The sequence below is a fragment of the Nerophis lumbriciformis genome, linkage group LG06 (genome assembly GCF_033978685.3).
Source record: "Nerophis lumbriciformis linkage group LG06, RoL_Nlum_v2.1, whole genome shotgun sequence".
Classification (NCBI taxonomy): domain Eukaryota; kingdom Metazoa; phylum Chordata; class Actinopteri; order Syngnathiformes; family Syngnathidae; genus Nerophis; species Nerophis lumbriciformis.
In genome coordinates, this window is record NC_084553.2 from 10,063,451 (window position 1) to 10,081,311 (window position 17,861).

A 17,861-nucleotide genomic window follows, 5' to 3' on the forward strand; every position below is an offset into this window, starting at 1 on the left:
ATCCTGGAGTGATGGATGCCTGCAGATTAGAGATGTCCGATAATGGCTTTTTTGCCGATATTCCGATTTTGTCCAACTCTTAATTACTGATTCCGATATCAACCGATACCGATATATACAGTGGTGGAATTAACACATTAGTATGCCTAATTTTGTTGTGATGCCCCGCTGGATGCATTAAACAATGTAACAAGGTTTCCCAAAATAAATCAACTCAAGTTATGGAAAAAAAATGCCAACATGGCACTGCCATATTTATTATTGAAGTCACAAAGTGCATTATTTTTTTTAACATGCCTCAAAACAGCAGCTTGGAATTTGGGACATGCTCTCCCTGAGAGAGCATGAGGAGGTTGAGGTGGGCGGGGTTGAGGTAGGAGGTAGCGGGGGTGTATATTGTAGCGTCCTGGAAGAGTTAGTGCTGCAAGGGCTTCTGGGTATTTGTTCTGTTGTGTTTACGTTGTGTTACGGTGCGGATGTTCTCCCGAAATGTGTTTGTCATTCTTGTTTGGTGTGGGTTCACAGTGTGGCGCATATTTGTAACAGTGTTAAAGTTGTTTATACGGCCACCCTCGGCGTGACCTGTACGGCTGTTGACCAAGTATGTGTGGGATTCACTTGTGTGTGTGAAAAGCCGTAAATATTATGTGATTGGGCCGGCACGCAAAGGCAGTGCCTTTAAGGTTTATTGGCGCTCTGTACTTCTCCCTACGTCCGTGTACACAGCAAGTGTTTTAAAAAGTCAAAAATTTTACTTTTTGAAACCGATACCGATAATTTCCGATATTACATTTTAAAGCGTTTATCGGACATCTCTACTGCAGATGGTTCTCAATGTACCGTATTTTTAGGACTATAAGTCGCAGTTTTTTTCATAGTTTGGGTGCGACTTATACTCAGGAGCAACTTATGTGTGAAATTATTAACACATTAGCGTAAAATATCAAATAATATTATTTATCTCATTCACGTAAGAGACTAGACGTATAAGATTTCATTGGATTTAGCGATTAGGAGTGACAGATTGTTTGGTAAACGTATAGCATGTTCTATATGTTATAGTTATTTGAATGACTCTTACCATAATATGTTACGTTAACATACCAGTTGGTTATTTATGCCTCATATAACGTACACTTATTCAGCCTGTTGTTCACTATTGTTTATTTATTTTAAATTGCCTTTCAAATGTCTATTCTTGGTGTTGGCTTTTATCAAATACATTCCCCCAAATATTGTTGTTAACAATGCACACTCATCAGTGCTATTAATGCAGGCTGAGCAGTTACAACATTGGTTGAGTCTCAAGTGTTTTCTTGATTGCAACATTGGTTCTATTCTGCAATACACTTGCTCCAGGCACCTTTTCTTTGAACTGTTTATGACCGAGTTCAAGAGCCGTTTATGACCACCTCCCCTTAGGAGCAGCTGCGTAATGTAATGTAATGCTATGTAACCAGAAAAGGCCCAAATAAAAGAGGATGCGCGGAACTCCCTCGTCAGGGCGTGGGACGACACTGTACAAGGGTACAGGTCTACGCGCTCTCCCCATGAGCTAAATTGAATCCTGTTTCTGTGTTTGACCCTGACAGGTTGTGTCTCAAGTGTTTTCTGGATCGCAACATTGGTTCTGTTTTAGCAATGTTCAACAATAAACGTGTCAATGACCACATGGTCCAGAGGATGGCATTAGTTGCTTTTGGAGTATAATAAGAGGTCAGCATCCAATGGATTTATCTAGCTCTGTATGCGCTTTAAAATGTTACTTGTGTACTGTTGTTAACAATGGACTGATCAGTGCTATCAATGCATGCTAAGCAGTAGAATTGGTTGTGTTTTTAGATACTGGACGAGCACAGCAAATGACTCACATATCGAAACTGTTTAATAGAGCAGCAAATATCATATTTTTCTCCTCCAATGAAGTCAAAATAACACTGGCTGGTTTTTAATGGTTTCCCAGAGTGTGATTTGCTGAAATGAAGCAGAAAATGTGAAAATCACCTGGGAGAGCAAACAAGCACACAATGAAGGCATCATGGGCAGACCTTCACATGTGGAAATTGATATTGAGCAACATTAGTGACAAACAAGCACCTCAGGTCCATTTAAAAGCTGATACAGTAGAACCTCCAGACAGCACCGTTTTAACATGGTTTTTAAAAAAAACTTACAAATAAAACATATCGTATGAAAAATATTACTGTATTTTCCAGACCATAGGGCGTACCGGGTTATAAGGCGCACTGCCGATGAATGGTCTATTTTCGATCTTTTTCATACATAAGGCGCACCGGATTATAGGGGTCATTAAAGGAGCCATATTATTATTTCATTTTTTTCTAAATTGAAAACACTTCCTTGTGGTCTACATAACATGTAATGGTGGTTCTTTGGTCAAAATGTACTTTTACTTGAGTCATATTGCAGGCTACACGTATCTCTTATGTTTGACTGCCATCTACTGGTCACACTCATCATTACACCATGTACCAAATAAAATTGCTTCGAGGGCGGTAAGCAAAACCAGTATTATTCCGTTCATTAGGCGCACCGGATTATAAGGCGCACTGCCGATGAATGGTCTATTTTCGATCTTTTTTCATATATAAGGCGCACCGGATCATAGGGTTCATTAAAGGAGTCATATTATTATTTTATTTTTTTCTAAATGTAAAACGCTTTCTTGTGGTCTACATAACATGTAATAGTGGTTCTTTGGTAAAAATGTACTTTTACTTGAGTCATATGCAGCCTACACGTATCTCTTATGTTTGACTGCCATCTACTGGTCACACTCATCATTACACCATGTACCAAATAAAATTGCTTCGAGGTCGGTAAGCAAAACCAGTATTATTTCGCACATTAGGCGCACCGGATTATAAGGCGCACCGCCGATGAATGGTCTATTTTCGATCTTTTTTTTTTTTTTATATATAAGGCGCACCAGATTATAGGGGTCATTAAAAGAGTCAAAGTATTATTATTTTTTTTTTCTAAATTGAAAACACTTCCTTGTGGTCTACATAACATGTAATGGAGGTTCTTTGGTCAAAATGTACTTTTACTTGAGTCATATTGCAGTCTACACGTATCTCTTATGTTTGACTGCCATCTACTGGTCACACTTATCATTACACCATGTAACAAATGAAATTGCTTCGAGGTCGGTAAGCAAAACCAGTATTATTCCGTACATTAGGCGCTCCGGATTATAAGACGCACTGCCGATGAATGGTCTATTTTCCATCTTTTTTCATATATAAGGCGCACCAGATTATAGGGGTCATTAAAAGAGTCAAAGTATTATTATTATTTTTTTTCTAAATTGAAAACACTTCCTTGTGGTCTACATAACATGTAATGGTGGTTCTTTGGTCAAAATGTACTTTTACTTGAGTCATATTGCAGTCTACACATATCTCTTATGTTTGACTGCCATCTACCGGTCACATTAATCATTACACCATGTACCAAATAAAATTGCTTCGAGGTCGGTAAGCAAAACCAGTATTATTCCGTACATTAGGCGCACCGGATTATAAGGCGCACTGCCGATGAATGGTCTATTTTCGATCTTTTTTCATATGTAAGGCGCACCAGATTATATGGGTCATTAAAGGAGTCATAGTATTATTTTTTTTTTCTAAATGTAAAACGCTTCCTTGTGGTCTACATAACATGTAATGGTGGTTCTTTGGTCAAAATGTACTTTTACTTGAGTCATATTACAGTCTACACGTATCTCTTATGTTTGACTGCCATCTACTGGTCACACTCATCATTACACCATGTACCAAATAAAATTGCTTCGAGGTCGGTAAGCAAAACCAGCATTATTCCGTACATTAGGCGCACCGGATTATAAGGCGCACTGCCGATGAATGGTCTATTTTCAATCTTTTTTCATATATAAGGCGCACCGGATTATAGGGCGCATTAAAGGGGTCATATTATTATTTATTTTTTTCTAAATTGAAAACACTTCCTTGTGGTCTACATAACATGTACCGGTGGTATTTGGTCAAAATGTACTTTTACTTGAGACATATTGCCATCATATTGCAGTCTACACGTATCTCTTATGTTTGACTGCCATCTACTGATCACACTCATCATTACACCATGTACCAAATAAAATAGCTCCGAGGTCGGTAAGCAAAACCAGTATTATTCCGTACATTAGGCGCACCGGATTATAAGGCGCACTGCCGATGAATGGTCTATTTTCGCTCTTTTTTCATATATAAGGCGCGCCAGATTATAGGGGTCATTAAAAGAGTCAAAGTATTATTTATTTTTTTCTAAATTGAAAACGCTTCCTTGTTGTCTACATAACATGTAATGGTGGTTCTTTGGTCAAAATGTACTTTTACTTGAGCCATATTGCAGTCTACACGTATCTCTCATGTTTGACTGCCATCTACTGGTCACACTCATCATTACACCATGTACCAAATAAAATTGCTTCGAGGTCGGTACGCAAAACCAGTATTATTCCGTACATTAGGCGCACCGGATTATAAAGCAAACTGCCGATGAATGGTCTATTTTCGATCTTTTTTCATATATAAGGCGCACCGGATTATAGGGTGCATTAAAAGGGTCATATTATTATTATTTTTGTTCTAAATTGAAAACACTTCCTTGTGGTCTACATAACATGTAATGGTGGTTCTGTGGTCAAAATGTACTTTTACTTGAGTCATATTGCAGTCTACACGTATCTCTTATGTTTGACTGCCATCTACTGGTCACACTCATCATTACACCATGTACCAAATAAAATTGCTTCGAGGTCGGTAAGCAAAACCAGTATTATTCCGGACATTAGGCGCACCGGATTATAAGGTGCACTGCCGATGAATGGTCTATTTTCGCTCTTTTTTCATATATAAGGCGCACCAGATTATAGGGGTCATTAAAAGAGTCAAAGTATTATTTTTTTTTTTCTAAATTGAAAACACTTCCTTGTGGTCTACATAACATGTAATGGTGGTTCTTTGGTCAAAATGTACTTTTACTTGAGTCATATTGCAGTCTACACGTATCTCTTATGTTTGACTGCCATCTACCGGTCACATTAATCATTACACCATGTACCAAATAAAATAGCTTCGAGGTCGGTAAGCAAAACCAGTATTATTCCGTACATTAGGCGCACCGGATTATAAGGCGCACTTGCCGATGAATGGTCTATTTTCCATCTTTTTTCATATATAAGGCGCACCGGATTATAGGGCGCAATAAAGGGGTCATATTATTATTATTATTTTCTAAATTGAAAACACTTCCTTGTGGTCTACATAACATGTAATAGTGGTTCTTTGGTAAAAATGTACATTTACTTGAGTCATATTGCAGTCTACACGTATCTCTTGTGTTTGACTGCCATCTACCGGTCACACTCATCATTACACCATGTACCAAATAAAATAGCTTTGAGGTTGGTCAGCAAAACCAGTATTATTCTGTACATTAGGCGCTCCGGATTATAAGGCGCACTGCCGATGAATGGTCTATTTTCGATCTTTTTTCATATATAAGGCGCACCGGATTATAGGGGTCATTAAAAGAGTCGAAGTATTATTATTTATTTTTTTCTAAATTGAAAACGCTTCCTTGTTGTCTACATAACATATAATGGTGGTTCTTTGGTCAAATTGTACTTTTACTTGAGTCATATTGCAGTCTACACATATCTCTTATGTTTGACTGCCATCTACCGGTCACATTAATCATTACACCAAGTACCAAATAAAATAGCTTCGAGGTCGGTAAGCAAAACCAGTATTATTCTGTACATTAGGCGCACCGGATTATAAGGCGCACTGCCGATGAATGGTCTATTTTCCGTCTTTTTTCATATATAAGGCGCACCAGATTATAGGGGTCATTAAAAGAGTCAAAGTATTTTTATTTTTTTTTCTAAATTGAAAAGACTTCCTTGTGGTCTATATAACATGTAATGGTGGTTCTTTGGTCAAAATGTACTTTTACTTGAGTCATATTGCAGTCTACACACATCTCTTATGTTTGACTGCCATCTACCGGTCACATTAATCATTACACCATGTACCAAATAAAATTGCTTCGAGGTCGGTAAGCAAAACCAGTATTATTCCGTACATTAGGCGCACCGGATTATAAGGCGCACTGCCGATGAATGGTCTATTTTCGATCTTTTTTCATATATAAGGCGCACCGGATTATAGGGTGCAATAAAGGGGTCATACTATTATTTTTTTTTTCTAAATTGAAAAGACTTCCTTGTGTTCTACATAACATGTACCGGTGGTATTTGGTCAAAATGTACTTTTACTTGAGACATATTGCCATCATATTGCAGTCTACACGTATCTCTTATGTTTGACTGCCATCTACCGGTCACATTAATCATTACACCATGTACCAAATAAAATAGCTTCGAGGTCGGTAAGCAAAACCAGTATTATTCCGTACATTAGGCGCACCGGATTATAAGGCGCACTTGCCGATGAATGGTCTATTTTCCATCTTTTTTCATATATAAGGCGCACCATATTATAGGGGTCATTAAAAGAGTCAAAGTATTATTATTTTTTTTTCTCTAAATTGAAAACACTTCCTTGTGGTTTACATAATATGTAATGGTGGTTCTTTGGTCAAAATGTACTTTTACTTGAGTCATATTGCAGCCTACACGTATCTCTTATGTTTGACTGCCATCTACTGGTCACACTCATCATTACACCATGTACCAAATAAAATTGCTTCGAGGTCGGTACGCAAAACCAGTATTATTGCGTACATTAGGCGCTCCGGATTATAAGGCACACTGCCGATGAATGGTCTATGTTCGCTCTTTTTTCATATATAAGGCGCACCAGATTATAGGGGTCATTAAAAGAGTCAAAGTATTATTTATTTTTTTCTAAATTGAAAACGCTTCCTTGTTGTCTACATAACATGTAATGGTGGTTCTTTGGTCAAAATGTACTTTTACTTGAGCCATATTGCAGTCTACACGTATCTCTTATGTTTGACTGCCATCTACCGGTCACATTAATCATTACACCATGTAGCAAATAAAATAGCTTTGAGGTCGGTAAGCAAAACCAGTATTATTCTGTACATTAGGCGCACCGGGTTATAAGGCGCACTGCCGACGAATGGTCTATTTTCGATCTTGTTCATATATAAGGCGCACCGGATTATAGGGCGCATGAAAGGAGTCATATTATTATTATTTTTTTTCTAAATTGAAAAGACTTCCTTGTGGTCTACATAACATGTAATGTTGGTTCTTTGATCAAAATGTACTTTTACTTGAGTCATATTGCAGTCTACACGTATCTCTTATGTTTGACTGCCATCTACTGGTCACACTCATCATTACACCATGTACCAAATAAAATTGCTTCGAGGTCGGTACGCAAAACCAGTATTATTCCGTACATTAGGCGCACCGGATTATAAGGCGCACTGCCGATGAATGGTCTATTTTTGATCTTTTTTCATATATAAGGCGCACCAGATTATATATTATATTTTTCTAAATTGAAAACACTTCCTTGTGGTCTACATAACATGTAATGGTGGTTCTTTGGTCAAAATGTACTTTTACTTGAGTCATATTGCAGTCTACACATATCTCTTATGTTTGACTGCCATCTACCGGTGACACTCATCATTACACCATGTACCAAATAAAATAGCTTTGAGGTTGGTAAGCAAAACCAGTATTATTCTGTACATTAGGCGCACTGGGTTATAAGGCGCAATGTTGAGTTTTGAGGGGAAAAAAGGGGATTTTAAGTGTGCCTTATAGTCTGGAAAATATGGTAATTATTGCAAAATTTAAAAAAAATTATACACCGAATATAACAAATAATTTTTGGTATCGACCGATAAACAGCACTTATATCATGATACCGTTTTTAGCCGTATCGGCCAGCCCTAAAAGCCATTCAAGTCTGGTTAAGTGAGTTGCGTGTTGAAAGTTCTTCTAAAAACAAAGTAAACAGTCTTCATTGCGTGGTGTCCTAAAGGACAATGGAGTGTGAGAACAATTTGCATTTAGAAAGAGGCGCAGCAGGCCTGGGAAGTAATAAGAGGAACATCTCGCTGCATTTATTCACCTTAGAAATCCCACAAGAATCGACAGCATTTTTAAGCTTACCTTCCTGCAGGGCGTCCTTCATGATGCACGCCCCCCTGGGGGGCTCGGGGCCGCCGGGCGCCCTGAAGAAAGGCTCCTCGGACGTGCTGGAGCCCACACACATGCCCTTGAAGAGCCGCGCCTTCTCCTCCAGCAGACCCAGGATCTCGGAGTCCTTCTGCCTCAGCAGGTCTGAAAACACACACGCTCAATACTCGTGCTGCTCTTTACCTGCATGACCAGCACGCAGCTCACCTCGCATCTCCTTCTTCTTGTTCTCCAGCTGTCTCCGGTCGTCTTCTGTCTCGCTGGGAATCCCCTCGTCCTCGTCCCTCTCCCTGCAACACCCACACAATGCATTCATGCGCTCATTTTTGCACCTTCTAGCAACACGATTCAACAAGCAAACAGCAGAAAAAATGGGGGGAAAAAAAGTTGAAATGTTGATTGTAATAATTCTAATAATGATATCCTTTTATTTAAAGTGTCCACCATGTGTGCCCGAGCTTTCAGCCGCTCTGCCCCACATCTTTGGAACTCTCTACCACCAGATCTTCGTAACTTAGACTCAATATCCCTCTTCAAATCAAGACTCAAAACACACCTATTCCTGACTGCTTATTCATTGTAATCATCTTTTCTTCTCTATCTTTGTTGTTGTTTTTGTTGTTGTTTTTATCCAATTTGATTTTATTGTTTTGATTTTGTACGGTGTCCTTGAGTGCCCAGAAAGGCGCCTTATAAATAAAATGTATTATTATTATTATTATTATTATTATTATATGATTTTTTTAAAGCATTCACACATATGGTTTTCTACACCAAAATCCATCGATTTATTCAACTTCTTCTTCTTATCCAGATTTTGGCTCTCTCTACCTTCCTTCAAACTGTTCAGCCTATTCGGGAATTGCGGGCTTTCCCTTGACAAATTCCAAAAATTACCAGATTTTCCAGGTTTTCCGGGACATTTTCCCATTCAAAATGAATTGGCCATTTTTCAAACTTCCATTTCCACATTTTTCAACCCATTCAAACCATTCCACCTTCAACACAATCCAAATTTTTTTTTTTTCCCAAGTTAAAAAAAACTCCAGGATTTTCCCGAATTCCTGGTTTTCCAAAACCCTATTTGCACCCTTTTTTCTGGCGACTACTCCTTCCACATTTTTAACGCATTTCAACCGTTCTACCGTCAAAACATTCCTCTCAATCAGGACAAAAAAACTAAGCTGTTTTTTTAAATGGAAAAATTCCAGATTTTCCCGAAATTCTAGGAATTCCGTAATACCATTTCTCAAATCAACATGTTCAACATTTCTCTACCGATTTGCAACATTTCAACACCAACCATTTCAACTCATTCAGACCATTGAAGTTTGTTATCATTTTCCCAAAATTTTTCGCTTTTCCCGAATTTCCCAATTTTTTCTGAAATTTCCATTGAAATCAATTGGACATTTTTCAAACTTTCACAATTCCCACATTTTTCATCTGATTCAAACTGTTCCAACTTCAAAATATTCAGCCTATTATGGAATTGTGTGTTCCAGTTCAACAATTCAAAACAAAATTCAGGATTTCCCCTTATTCCTTCTTTTTTCCCTGCATTTTCCCCATTCAAAATTAATTGGCCATTTTTCAAACTTCCACAATTTCTAGATTCTTCAACCCATTCAAACCATTCCACCTTCAACACAATCCAAAATTATTTTTTTTCCAAGTTCAAAAAAACTCCAGGATTTTCCAGAATTCCTGGTTTTCCAAAGCCCTGTTTGCACCCTTTTTTCTGGCGACTACTCTTTCCACATTTTTAACGCATTTCAACCGTTCTACCGTCAAAACATTCCTCTTAAAGAGGACCAAAAAAATGAAGCTGTTTTTTTTTAACTAGAAAATTCCCGGTTTTCTCAAAATTCCAGGAATTGCTCAATTAAAAAACTGTTCAGCCCATTCGGGAATCGCGGGCTTTCCCCTTGACAAATTCCAAAAATCCCCAGATTTCCCTGATTTACAGGTTTTCAGGGACATTTTTCCCCATTCAAAATGAATTGGCCATTTTTCAAACTTCCACCATTTCCACATTTTTCAACCGATTCAAACCATTCCACCTTCAACACAATCCAAAAATATTTTTTTTCCAAGTTAAAAAAAACTCCAGGATTTTCCAGAATTCCTGGTTTTCCAAAGCCCTATTTGCACCCTTTTTTCTGGTGACTACTCCTTCCACATTTTTAACGCATTTCAACCGTTCTACCGTCAAAACATTCCTCTTAAAGAGGACCAAAAAAATGAATCTGTTTTTTTTTAACTAGAAAATTCCCGGTTTTCTCAAAATTCCAGGAATTGCTCAATTAAAAAACTGTTCAGCCTATTCGGGAAGCGCGGGCTTTCCCTTGACAAATTCCAAAAATTCCCAGATTTCCAGGTTTTCCGGGACATTTTCACATTCAAAATGAATTGGCCATTTTTCAAACTTCCACCATTTCCACATTTTTCAACCGTTTCAAACCATTCCACCTTCAACACAATCCAAAAATATTTTTTTTCCAAGTTCAAAAAAACTCCAGGATTTTCCAGAATTCCTGGTTTTCCAAAGCCCCACTTCCACCCTTTTTTTCTGGCGACTACTCCTTCCACATTTTTCAACGCATTTCAACCGTTCTACCGTCAAAACATTTCTCTTAAAGAGGACCAAAAAAATGAAGCTGTTTTTTTTTAACTAGAAAATTCCCGGTTTTCTCAATATTCCAGGAATTGCTCGATTAAAAAACTGTTCAGCCCATTCGGGAATCGCGGGCTTTCCCCTTGACAAATTCCAAAAATTCCCAGATTTCCCTGATTTACAGGTTTTCAGGGACATTTTTCCCCATTCAAAATGAATTGGCCATTTTTCAAACTTCCACCATTTCCACATTTTTCAACCGATTCAAACCATTCCACCTTCAACACATTCCACCTTCAACACATTCCAAACATAAAATGTTTCCAAGTTCAAAAAAATTCCAGGATTTTACCAGAATTCCTGGTTTTCCAAAGCCCCATTTCCACCCTTTTTTCTGGCGACTACTCCTTCCACATTTTTCAACGCATTTCAACCGTTCTACCGTCAAAACATTCCTCTCAATCAGGACAAAAAAACTAAGCTGCTTTTTTAAATGGAAAAATTCCAGATTTTCCCGAAATTCTAGGAATTCCGTAATACCATTTCTCAAATCAACATGTTCAACATTTCTCTACCGATTTGCAAAATTTCAACACCAACCATTTCAACTCATTCAGACCATTGAAGTTTGTTATCATTTTCCCAAAATTTTTCGCTTTTCCCGAATTTCCCAATTTTTTCTGAAATTCCCATTGAAATCAATTGGACATTTTTCAAACTTTCACAATTCCCACATTTTTCATCTGATTCAAACTGTTCCAACTTCAAAATATTCAGCCTATTATGGAATTGTGTGTTCCAGTTCAACAATTCAAAACAAAATTCAGGATTTCCCCTTATTCCTTCTTTTTTCCCTGCATTTTCCCCATTCAAAATTAATTGGCCATTTTTCAAACTTCCACAATTTCTAGATTCTTCAACCCATTCAAACCATTCCACCTTCAACATAATCCAAAATTATTTTTTTTCCAAGTTAAAAAAAACTCCAGGATTTTCCAGAATTCCTGGTTTTCCAAAGCCCTGTTTGCACCCTTTTTTCTGGCGACTACTCTTTCCACATTTTTAACGCATTTCAACCGTTCTACCGTCAAAACATTCCTCTTAAAGAGGACCAAAAAAATGAAGCTGTTTTTTTTTAACTAGAAAATTCCCGGTTTTCTCAAAATTCCAGGAATTGCTCAATTAAAAAACGGTTCAGCCCATTTGGGAATCGCGGGCTTTCCCTTGACAAATTCCAAAAATTCCCAGATTTCCAGGGACATTTTCCCATTCAAAATGAATTGGCCATTTTTCAAACTTCCACCATTTCCACATTTTTCAACCTATTCAGACCATTCCACCTTCAACACAATCCAAAAATATTTTTTTTCCAAGTTCAAAAAAACTCTAGGATTTTCCAGAATTCCTGGTTTTCCAAAGCCCTGTTTGCACCCTTTTTTCTGGCGACTACTCCTTCCACATTTTTAACGCATTTCAACCGTTCTACCGTCAAAACATTCCTCTTAAAGAGGACCAAAAAAATGAAGCTGTTTTTTTTTAACTAGAAAATTCCCGGTTTTCTCAAAATTCCAGGAATTGCTCAATTAAAAAACGGTTCAGCCCATTTGGGAATCGCGGGCTTTCCCTTGACAAATTCCAAAAATTCCCAGATTTCCAGGTTTTCCGAGACATTTTCCCATTCAAAATGAATTGGCCATTTTTCAAACTTCCATTTCCACATTTTTCAACCGATTCAAACCATTCCACCTTCAACACAATCCAAAAATATTTTTTTTCAAAGTTAAAAAAAACTCCAGGATTTTCCAGAATTCCTGGTTTTCCAAAGCCCTATTTGCACCCTTTTTTCTGGCGATTACTCCTTCCACATTTTTAACGCATTTCAACCGTTCTACCGTCAAAACATTCCTCTTAAAGAGAACCAAAAAAATGAAGCTGTTTTTTTTAACTAGAAAATTCCCGGTTTTCTCAAAATTCCAGGAATTGCTCAATTAAAAAACTGTTCAGCCCATTCGGGAATCACGGGCTTTCCCCTTGACAAATTCCAAAAATTCCCAGATTTCCAGGTTTTCCGGGACATTTTCCCATTCAAAATGAATTGGCCATTTTTCAAACTTCCATTTCCACATTTTTCAACCGATTCAAACCATTCCACCTTCAACACAATCCAAAAATATTTTTTTTCCAAGTTCAAAAAAACTCCAGGATTTTCCAGAATTCCTGGTTTTCCAAAGCCCTGTTTGCACCCTTTTTTCTGGCGACTACTCCTTCCACATTTTTAACGCATTTCAACCGTTCTACCGTCAAAACATTCCTCTTAAAGAGGACCAAAAAAATGAAGCTGTTTTTTTTTAACTAGAAAATTCCCGGTTTTCTCAAAATTCCAGGAATTGCTCAATTAAAAAACTGTTCAGCCCATTCGGGAATCGCGGGCTTTCCCATTGACAAATTCCAAAAATTCCCAGATTTCCAGGTTTTCCGGGACATTTTCCCATTCAAAATGAATTGGCCATTTTTCAAACTTCCATTTCCACATTTTTCAACCTATTCAAACCATTCCACCTTCAACACAATCCAAAAATATTTTTTTTCCAAGTTAAAAAAAACTCCAGGATTTTCCAGAATTCCTGGTTTTCCAAAGCCCTATTTGCACCCTTTTTTCTGGCGACTACTCCTTCCACATTTTTAACGCATTTCAACCGTTCTACCGTCAAAACATTCCTCTCAATCAGGACAAAAAAACTAAACTGTTTTTTTAACTGGAAAATTTCCAGATTTTCCCGAAATTCTAGGAATTCCGTAATACCATTTCTCAAATCAACATGTTCAACATTTCTCTACTGATTTGCAAAATTTCAACACCAACCATTTCAACTCATTCAGACCATTGAAGTTTGTTATCATTTTCCCAAAATTTTTCGCTTTTCCCGAATTTCCCAATTTTTTCTGAAATTTCCAATGAAATCAATTGGACATTTTTCAAACTTTCACAATTCCCACATTTTTCCTCTGATTCAAACTGTTCCAACTTCAAAATATTCAGCCTATTATGGAATTGTGTGTTCCAGTTCAACAATTCAAAACAAAATTCAGGATTTCCCCTTATTCCTTCTTTTTTCCCTGCATTTTCCCCATTCAAAATTAATTGGCCATTTTTCAAACTTCCACAATTTCTACATTCTTGAACCCATTCAAACCATTCCACCTTCAACACAATCCAAAAATTTTTTTTTTCCAAGTTAAAAAAAACTCCAGGATTTTCCAGAATTCCTGGTTTTCCAAAGCCCTATTTGCACCCTTTTTTCTGGCGACTACTCCTTCCACATTTTTAACGCATTTCAACCGTTCTACCGTCAAAACATTCCTCTTAAAGAGGACCAAAAAAATGAAGCTGTTTTTTTTTAAACTAGAAAATTCCCGGTTTTCTCAAAATTCCAGGAATTGCTCAATTAAAAAACTGTTCAGCCCATTCGGGAATCGCGGGCTTTCCCCTTGACAAATTCCAAAAAATTCCCAGATTTCCAGGTTTTCCGAGACATTTTCCCATTCAAAATGAATTGGCCATTTTTCAAACTTCCATTTCCACATTTTTCAACCTATTCAAACCATTCCACCTTCAACACAATCCAAAAATATTTTTTTTCCAAGTTAAAAAAAACCTCCAGGATTTTCCAGAATTCCTGGTTTTCCAAAGCCCTATTTGCACCCTTTTTTCTGGCGACTACTCCTTCCACATTTTTAACGCATTTCAACCGTTCTACCGTCAAAATATTCCTCTTAAAGAGGACCAAAAAAATGAAGCTGTTTTTTTTTTTTACTAGAAAATTCCCGTTTTTCTCAAAATTCCAGGAATTGCCCAATTAAAAAACTGTTCAGCCCATTCGGGAATCGCGGGCTTTCCCTTGACAAATTCCAAAAATTCCCAGATTTCCAGGTTTTCCGGGACATTTTCCCATTCAAAATGAATTGGCCATTTTTCAAACTTCCATGTCCACATTTTTCAACCGATTCAAACCATTCCACCTTCAACACAATCCAAAAATATTTTTTTTCCAAGTTCAAAAAAACTCCAGGATTTTCCAGAATTCCTGGTTTTCCAAAGCCCTGTTTGCACCCTTTTTTTCTGGCGACTACTCTTTCCACATTTTTAACGCATTTCAACCGTTCTACCGTCAAAACATTCCTCTTAAAGAGGACCAAAAAAATTAAGCTGTTTTTTTTTAACTAGAAAATTCCCGGTTTTCTCAAAATTCCAGGAATTGCTCAATTAAAAAACTGTTCAGCCCATTCGGGAATCGCGGGCTTTCCCATTGACAAATTCCAAAAATTCCCAGATTTCCCTGATTTACAGGTTTTCAGGGACATTTTTCCCCATTCATAATGAATTGGCCATTTTTCAAACTTCCACCATTTCCACATTTTTCAACCGATTCAAACCATTCCACCTTCAACACATTCCACCTTCAACACATTCCAAACATAAAATGTTTCCAAGTTCAAAAAAATTCCAGGATTTTACCAGAATTCCTGGTTTTCCAAAGCCCCATTTCCACCCTTTTTTCTGGCGACTACTCCTTCCACATTTTTCAACGCATTTCAACCGTTCTACCGTCAAAACATTCCTCTCAATCAGGACAAAAAAACAAAGCTGTTTTTTTAACTGGAAAAATTCCAGATTTTCCCGAAATTCTAGGAATTCCGTAATACCATTTCTCAAATCAACATGTTCAACATTTCTCTACCGATTTGCAAAATTTCAACACCAATCATTTCAACTCATTCAGACCATTGAAGTTTTTTACCATGTTCAATTTTTTTTTCGCTTTTCCTGAATTTCCCAATTTTTTCTGAAATTCCCATTGAAATCAATGGGACATTTTTCAAATTTTCACAATTCCCACATTTTTCATCTGATTCAAACTGTTCCAACTTCAAAATATTCAGCCTGTTCAGGAATTGTGTGCTGTACTTCAACAATTAAAAAAAAAATTCAGGATTTCCCATAATTCCTTTTTTTTTTTTTGGGCATTTTCCCCATTTCAAACTTCCACAATTTCCACAAGCTTCAACCCATTCAAACCATTCCACCTTCAACACATTCCACCATCCTGGACATTCAAGCTACCATTTTTCCGAGTTAAAAAGAATTCCAGGATTTTCCAGAATTCCTGGTTTTCCAAAGCCCTATTCCCACCCTTTTTTCTGGCGACTAATCCTTCCACATTTTTTAACGCATTTCAACCGTTCCACCGTCAAAACATTCCTCTTAATCAGGACAAAAAACATTTATTGAACTGTAAAAAATTCCCCGATTTCCCGAAATTCCAAAAATTCCGTAATACCATCTCTCATTTCAACATGTTACTACTTCAACATTTCTAGACCGATTTGAAAAATGTCAACACCAACCAGTTCAACTCATTCAAGTTGAACATTTTCAAACAAATTCCCGCTGTACCCAAAATTCCCAATTTTTGGAGAAATTCGCCAAAGTTCATATCTCTTATATTTGACTGCCATCTACTGGTCACACTTACTATTTTCGCTCTTTTTTCATATATAAGGCGCACTGGATTATAGAGGTCATTAAAAGAGTCATATTATTATTTATTTTTTTCAAAATTGAAAACGCTTCCTTGTGGTCTACATAACATGTAATGGTGGTTCTTTGGTCAAAATCTACTTTTACTTGAGTCATATTGCCATCATAGAGCAGTCTACACGTATCTCTTATGTTTGACTGCCATCTACTGGTCACGCTTATCATTACACTATGTACCAAATAAAATTGCTTCGAGGTCGGTATGCAAAACCAGAATTATTCTCTACTTATAAGGCGCACTGTCGAGTTATGAGAAACAAAAAAGGATTTTAAGTGCGCCTTATAGTCTGTACAATACGGTTAATTAACGACTGATCATTATAAATCGTTTATTTTTAATTGCTTGACTGCACTAATTTAAATGTAATTTTTTAGGGCTGGACATTTTAATCAAATCACTGTAGATTAATTTGTGTTAATCATTATTTAATCTGTTTCATTAATGCTGTTTCATTTTACATGAGCACATACGGTAAGTGATGAAAGAAGGGAAAATACAGTAAATGCGTTTCTATGAAACATCTTTAACATCTTTTATTTTGTCAACATTTATTCACATTAACATGAGCCTGTCACTCCTTTAATAAGCCGAGAGTGACAGCTGACGGTAAAAGTACTTGGACCAACTTCCCACAATGCATTGCAGGGATTGAAAGTCACTCTGCGCTGCAATAAATGTTTTGATTACATTAATATGGACTAATCTGCATTTTTATACATGATATTTCAAAAACAATTAGCAGAAAATCATGAAGAGATTTTTTTTTTTTTGCAGTTTTTCATTCACTTGAAAATGATTTATTATTTTCTACCCGGCTGTAAAAAAAATAATAAAAAAATTCTCATTTGTATTGAGGATTTACTGCTCATGGAGTATTCATATATTCCCAGCCTTAAAAAGTGCTGCAAACAATTATGGCACCACTAAATGATTCATTGGGAGAAGTTCAGCTGGACCGAAGACAAACGTTGTCATGTAAATAAAATGCTGCTTGCATTGCAGATGCTTCTGGAAATTAAATTACAATATTTTGTTGGCTCATTTAAAGCTGCCTGGATTCATTTTTTTTAATTTGACACACAGTTCCAATCACTGGGCTGGAACTAACAGTTGAAGGCAGGACTGGGGTTTTTTGTTTTTTTGTGAGTGGTTTTGAGCTTTTATTTTGAAGGTCAGTGTAATAAATGATGTTGTGTTTGCTTTTTTCTGTGTTGAATTGAAATTTATGTGTAAATGTTGTGGATGTGATGTGGTTTTGGGAGAGTCTAGTACAGGGGTCGGCAACCCAAAATGTTGAAAGAGCCATGTTGGACCAAAAATACAAAAACAAATCTGTCTGGAGCCTCAAAAAATTAAAAGCCATATTACATACAGATAGTGTGTCATGAGATATAAATTGAATTAAGAGGACTTAAAGGAAACTAAGTGACCTCAAATATAGCTACAAATGAGG

The 17,861-nt window shown here is 36.9% G+C and overlaps 1 protein-coding gene across 3 annotated transcripts in view; it reads right to left on the bottom strand.

Annotated features, from left to right (window-relative positions):
- Positions 1-17,861, bottom strand: part of LOC133608457 (uncharacterized) — a 444,769-nt gene that overhangs the window by 14,576 nt on the left and 412,332 nt on the right. For all 3 annotated transcript variants that reach the window (XM_061963698.1, XM_061963697.1, XM_061963696.1), the window contains exons 29-30: positions 8,399-8,481; positions 8,165-8,335 (exon numbers count right to left, since the gene is read on the bottom strand). In XM_061963698.1, coding sequence (XP_061819682.1) covers positions 8,165-8,335; positions 8,399-8,481 — 254 coding nt within the window. The remainder of the gene's footprint in view (positions 1-8,164; positions 8,336-8,398; positions 8,482-17,861) is intronic.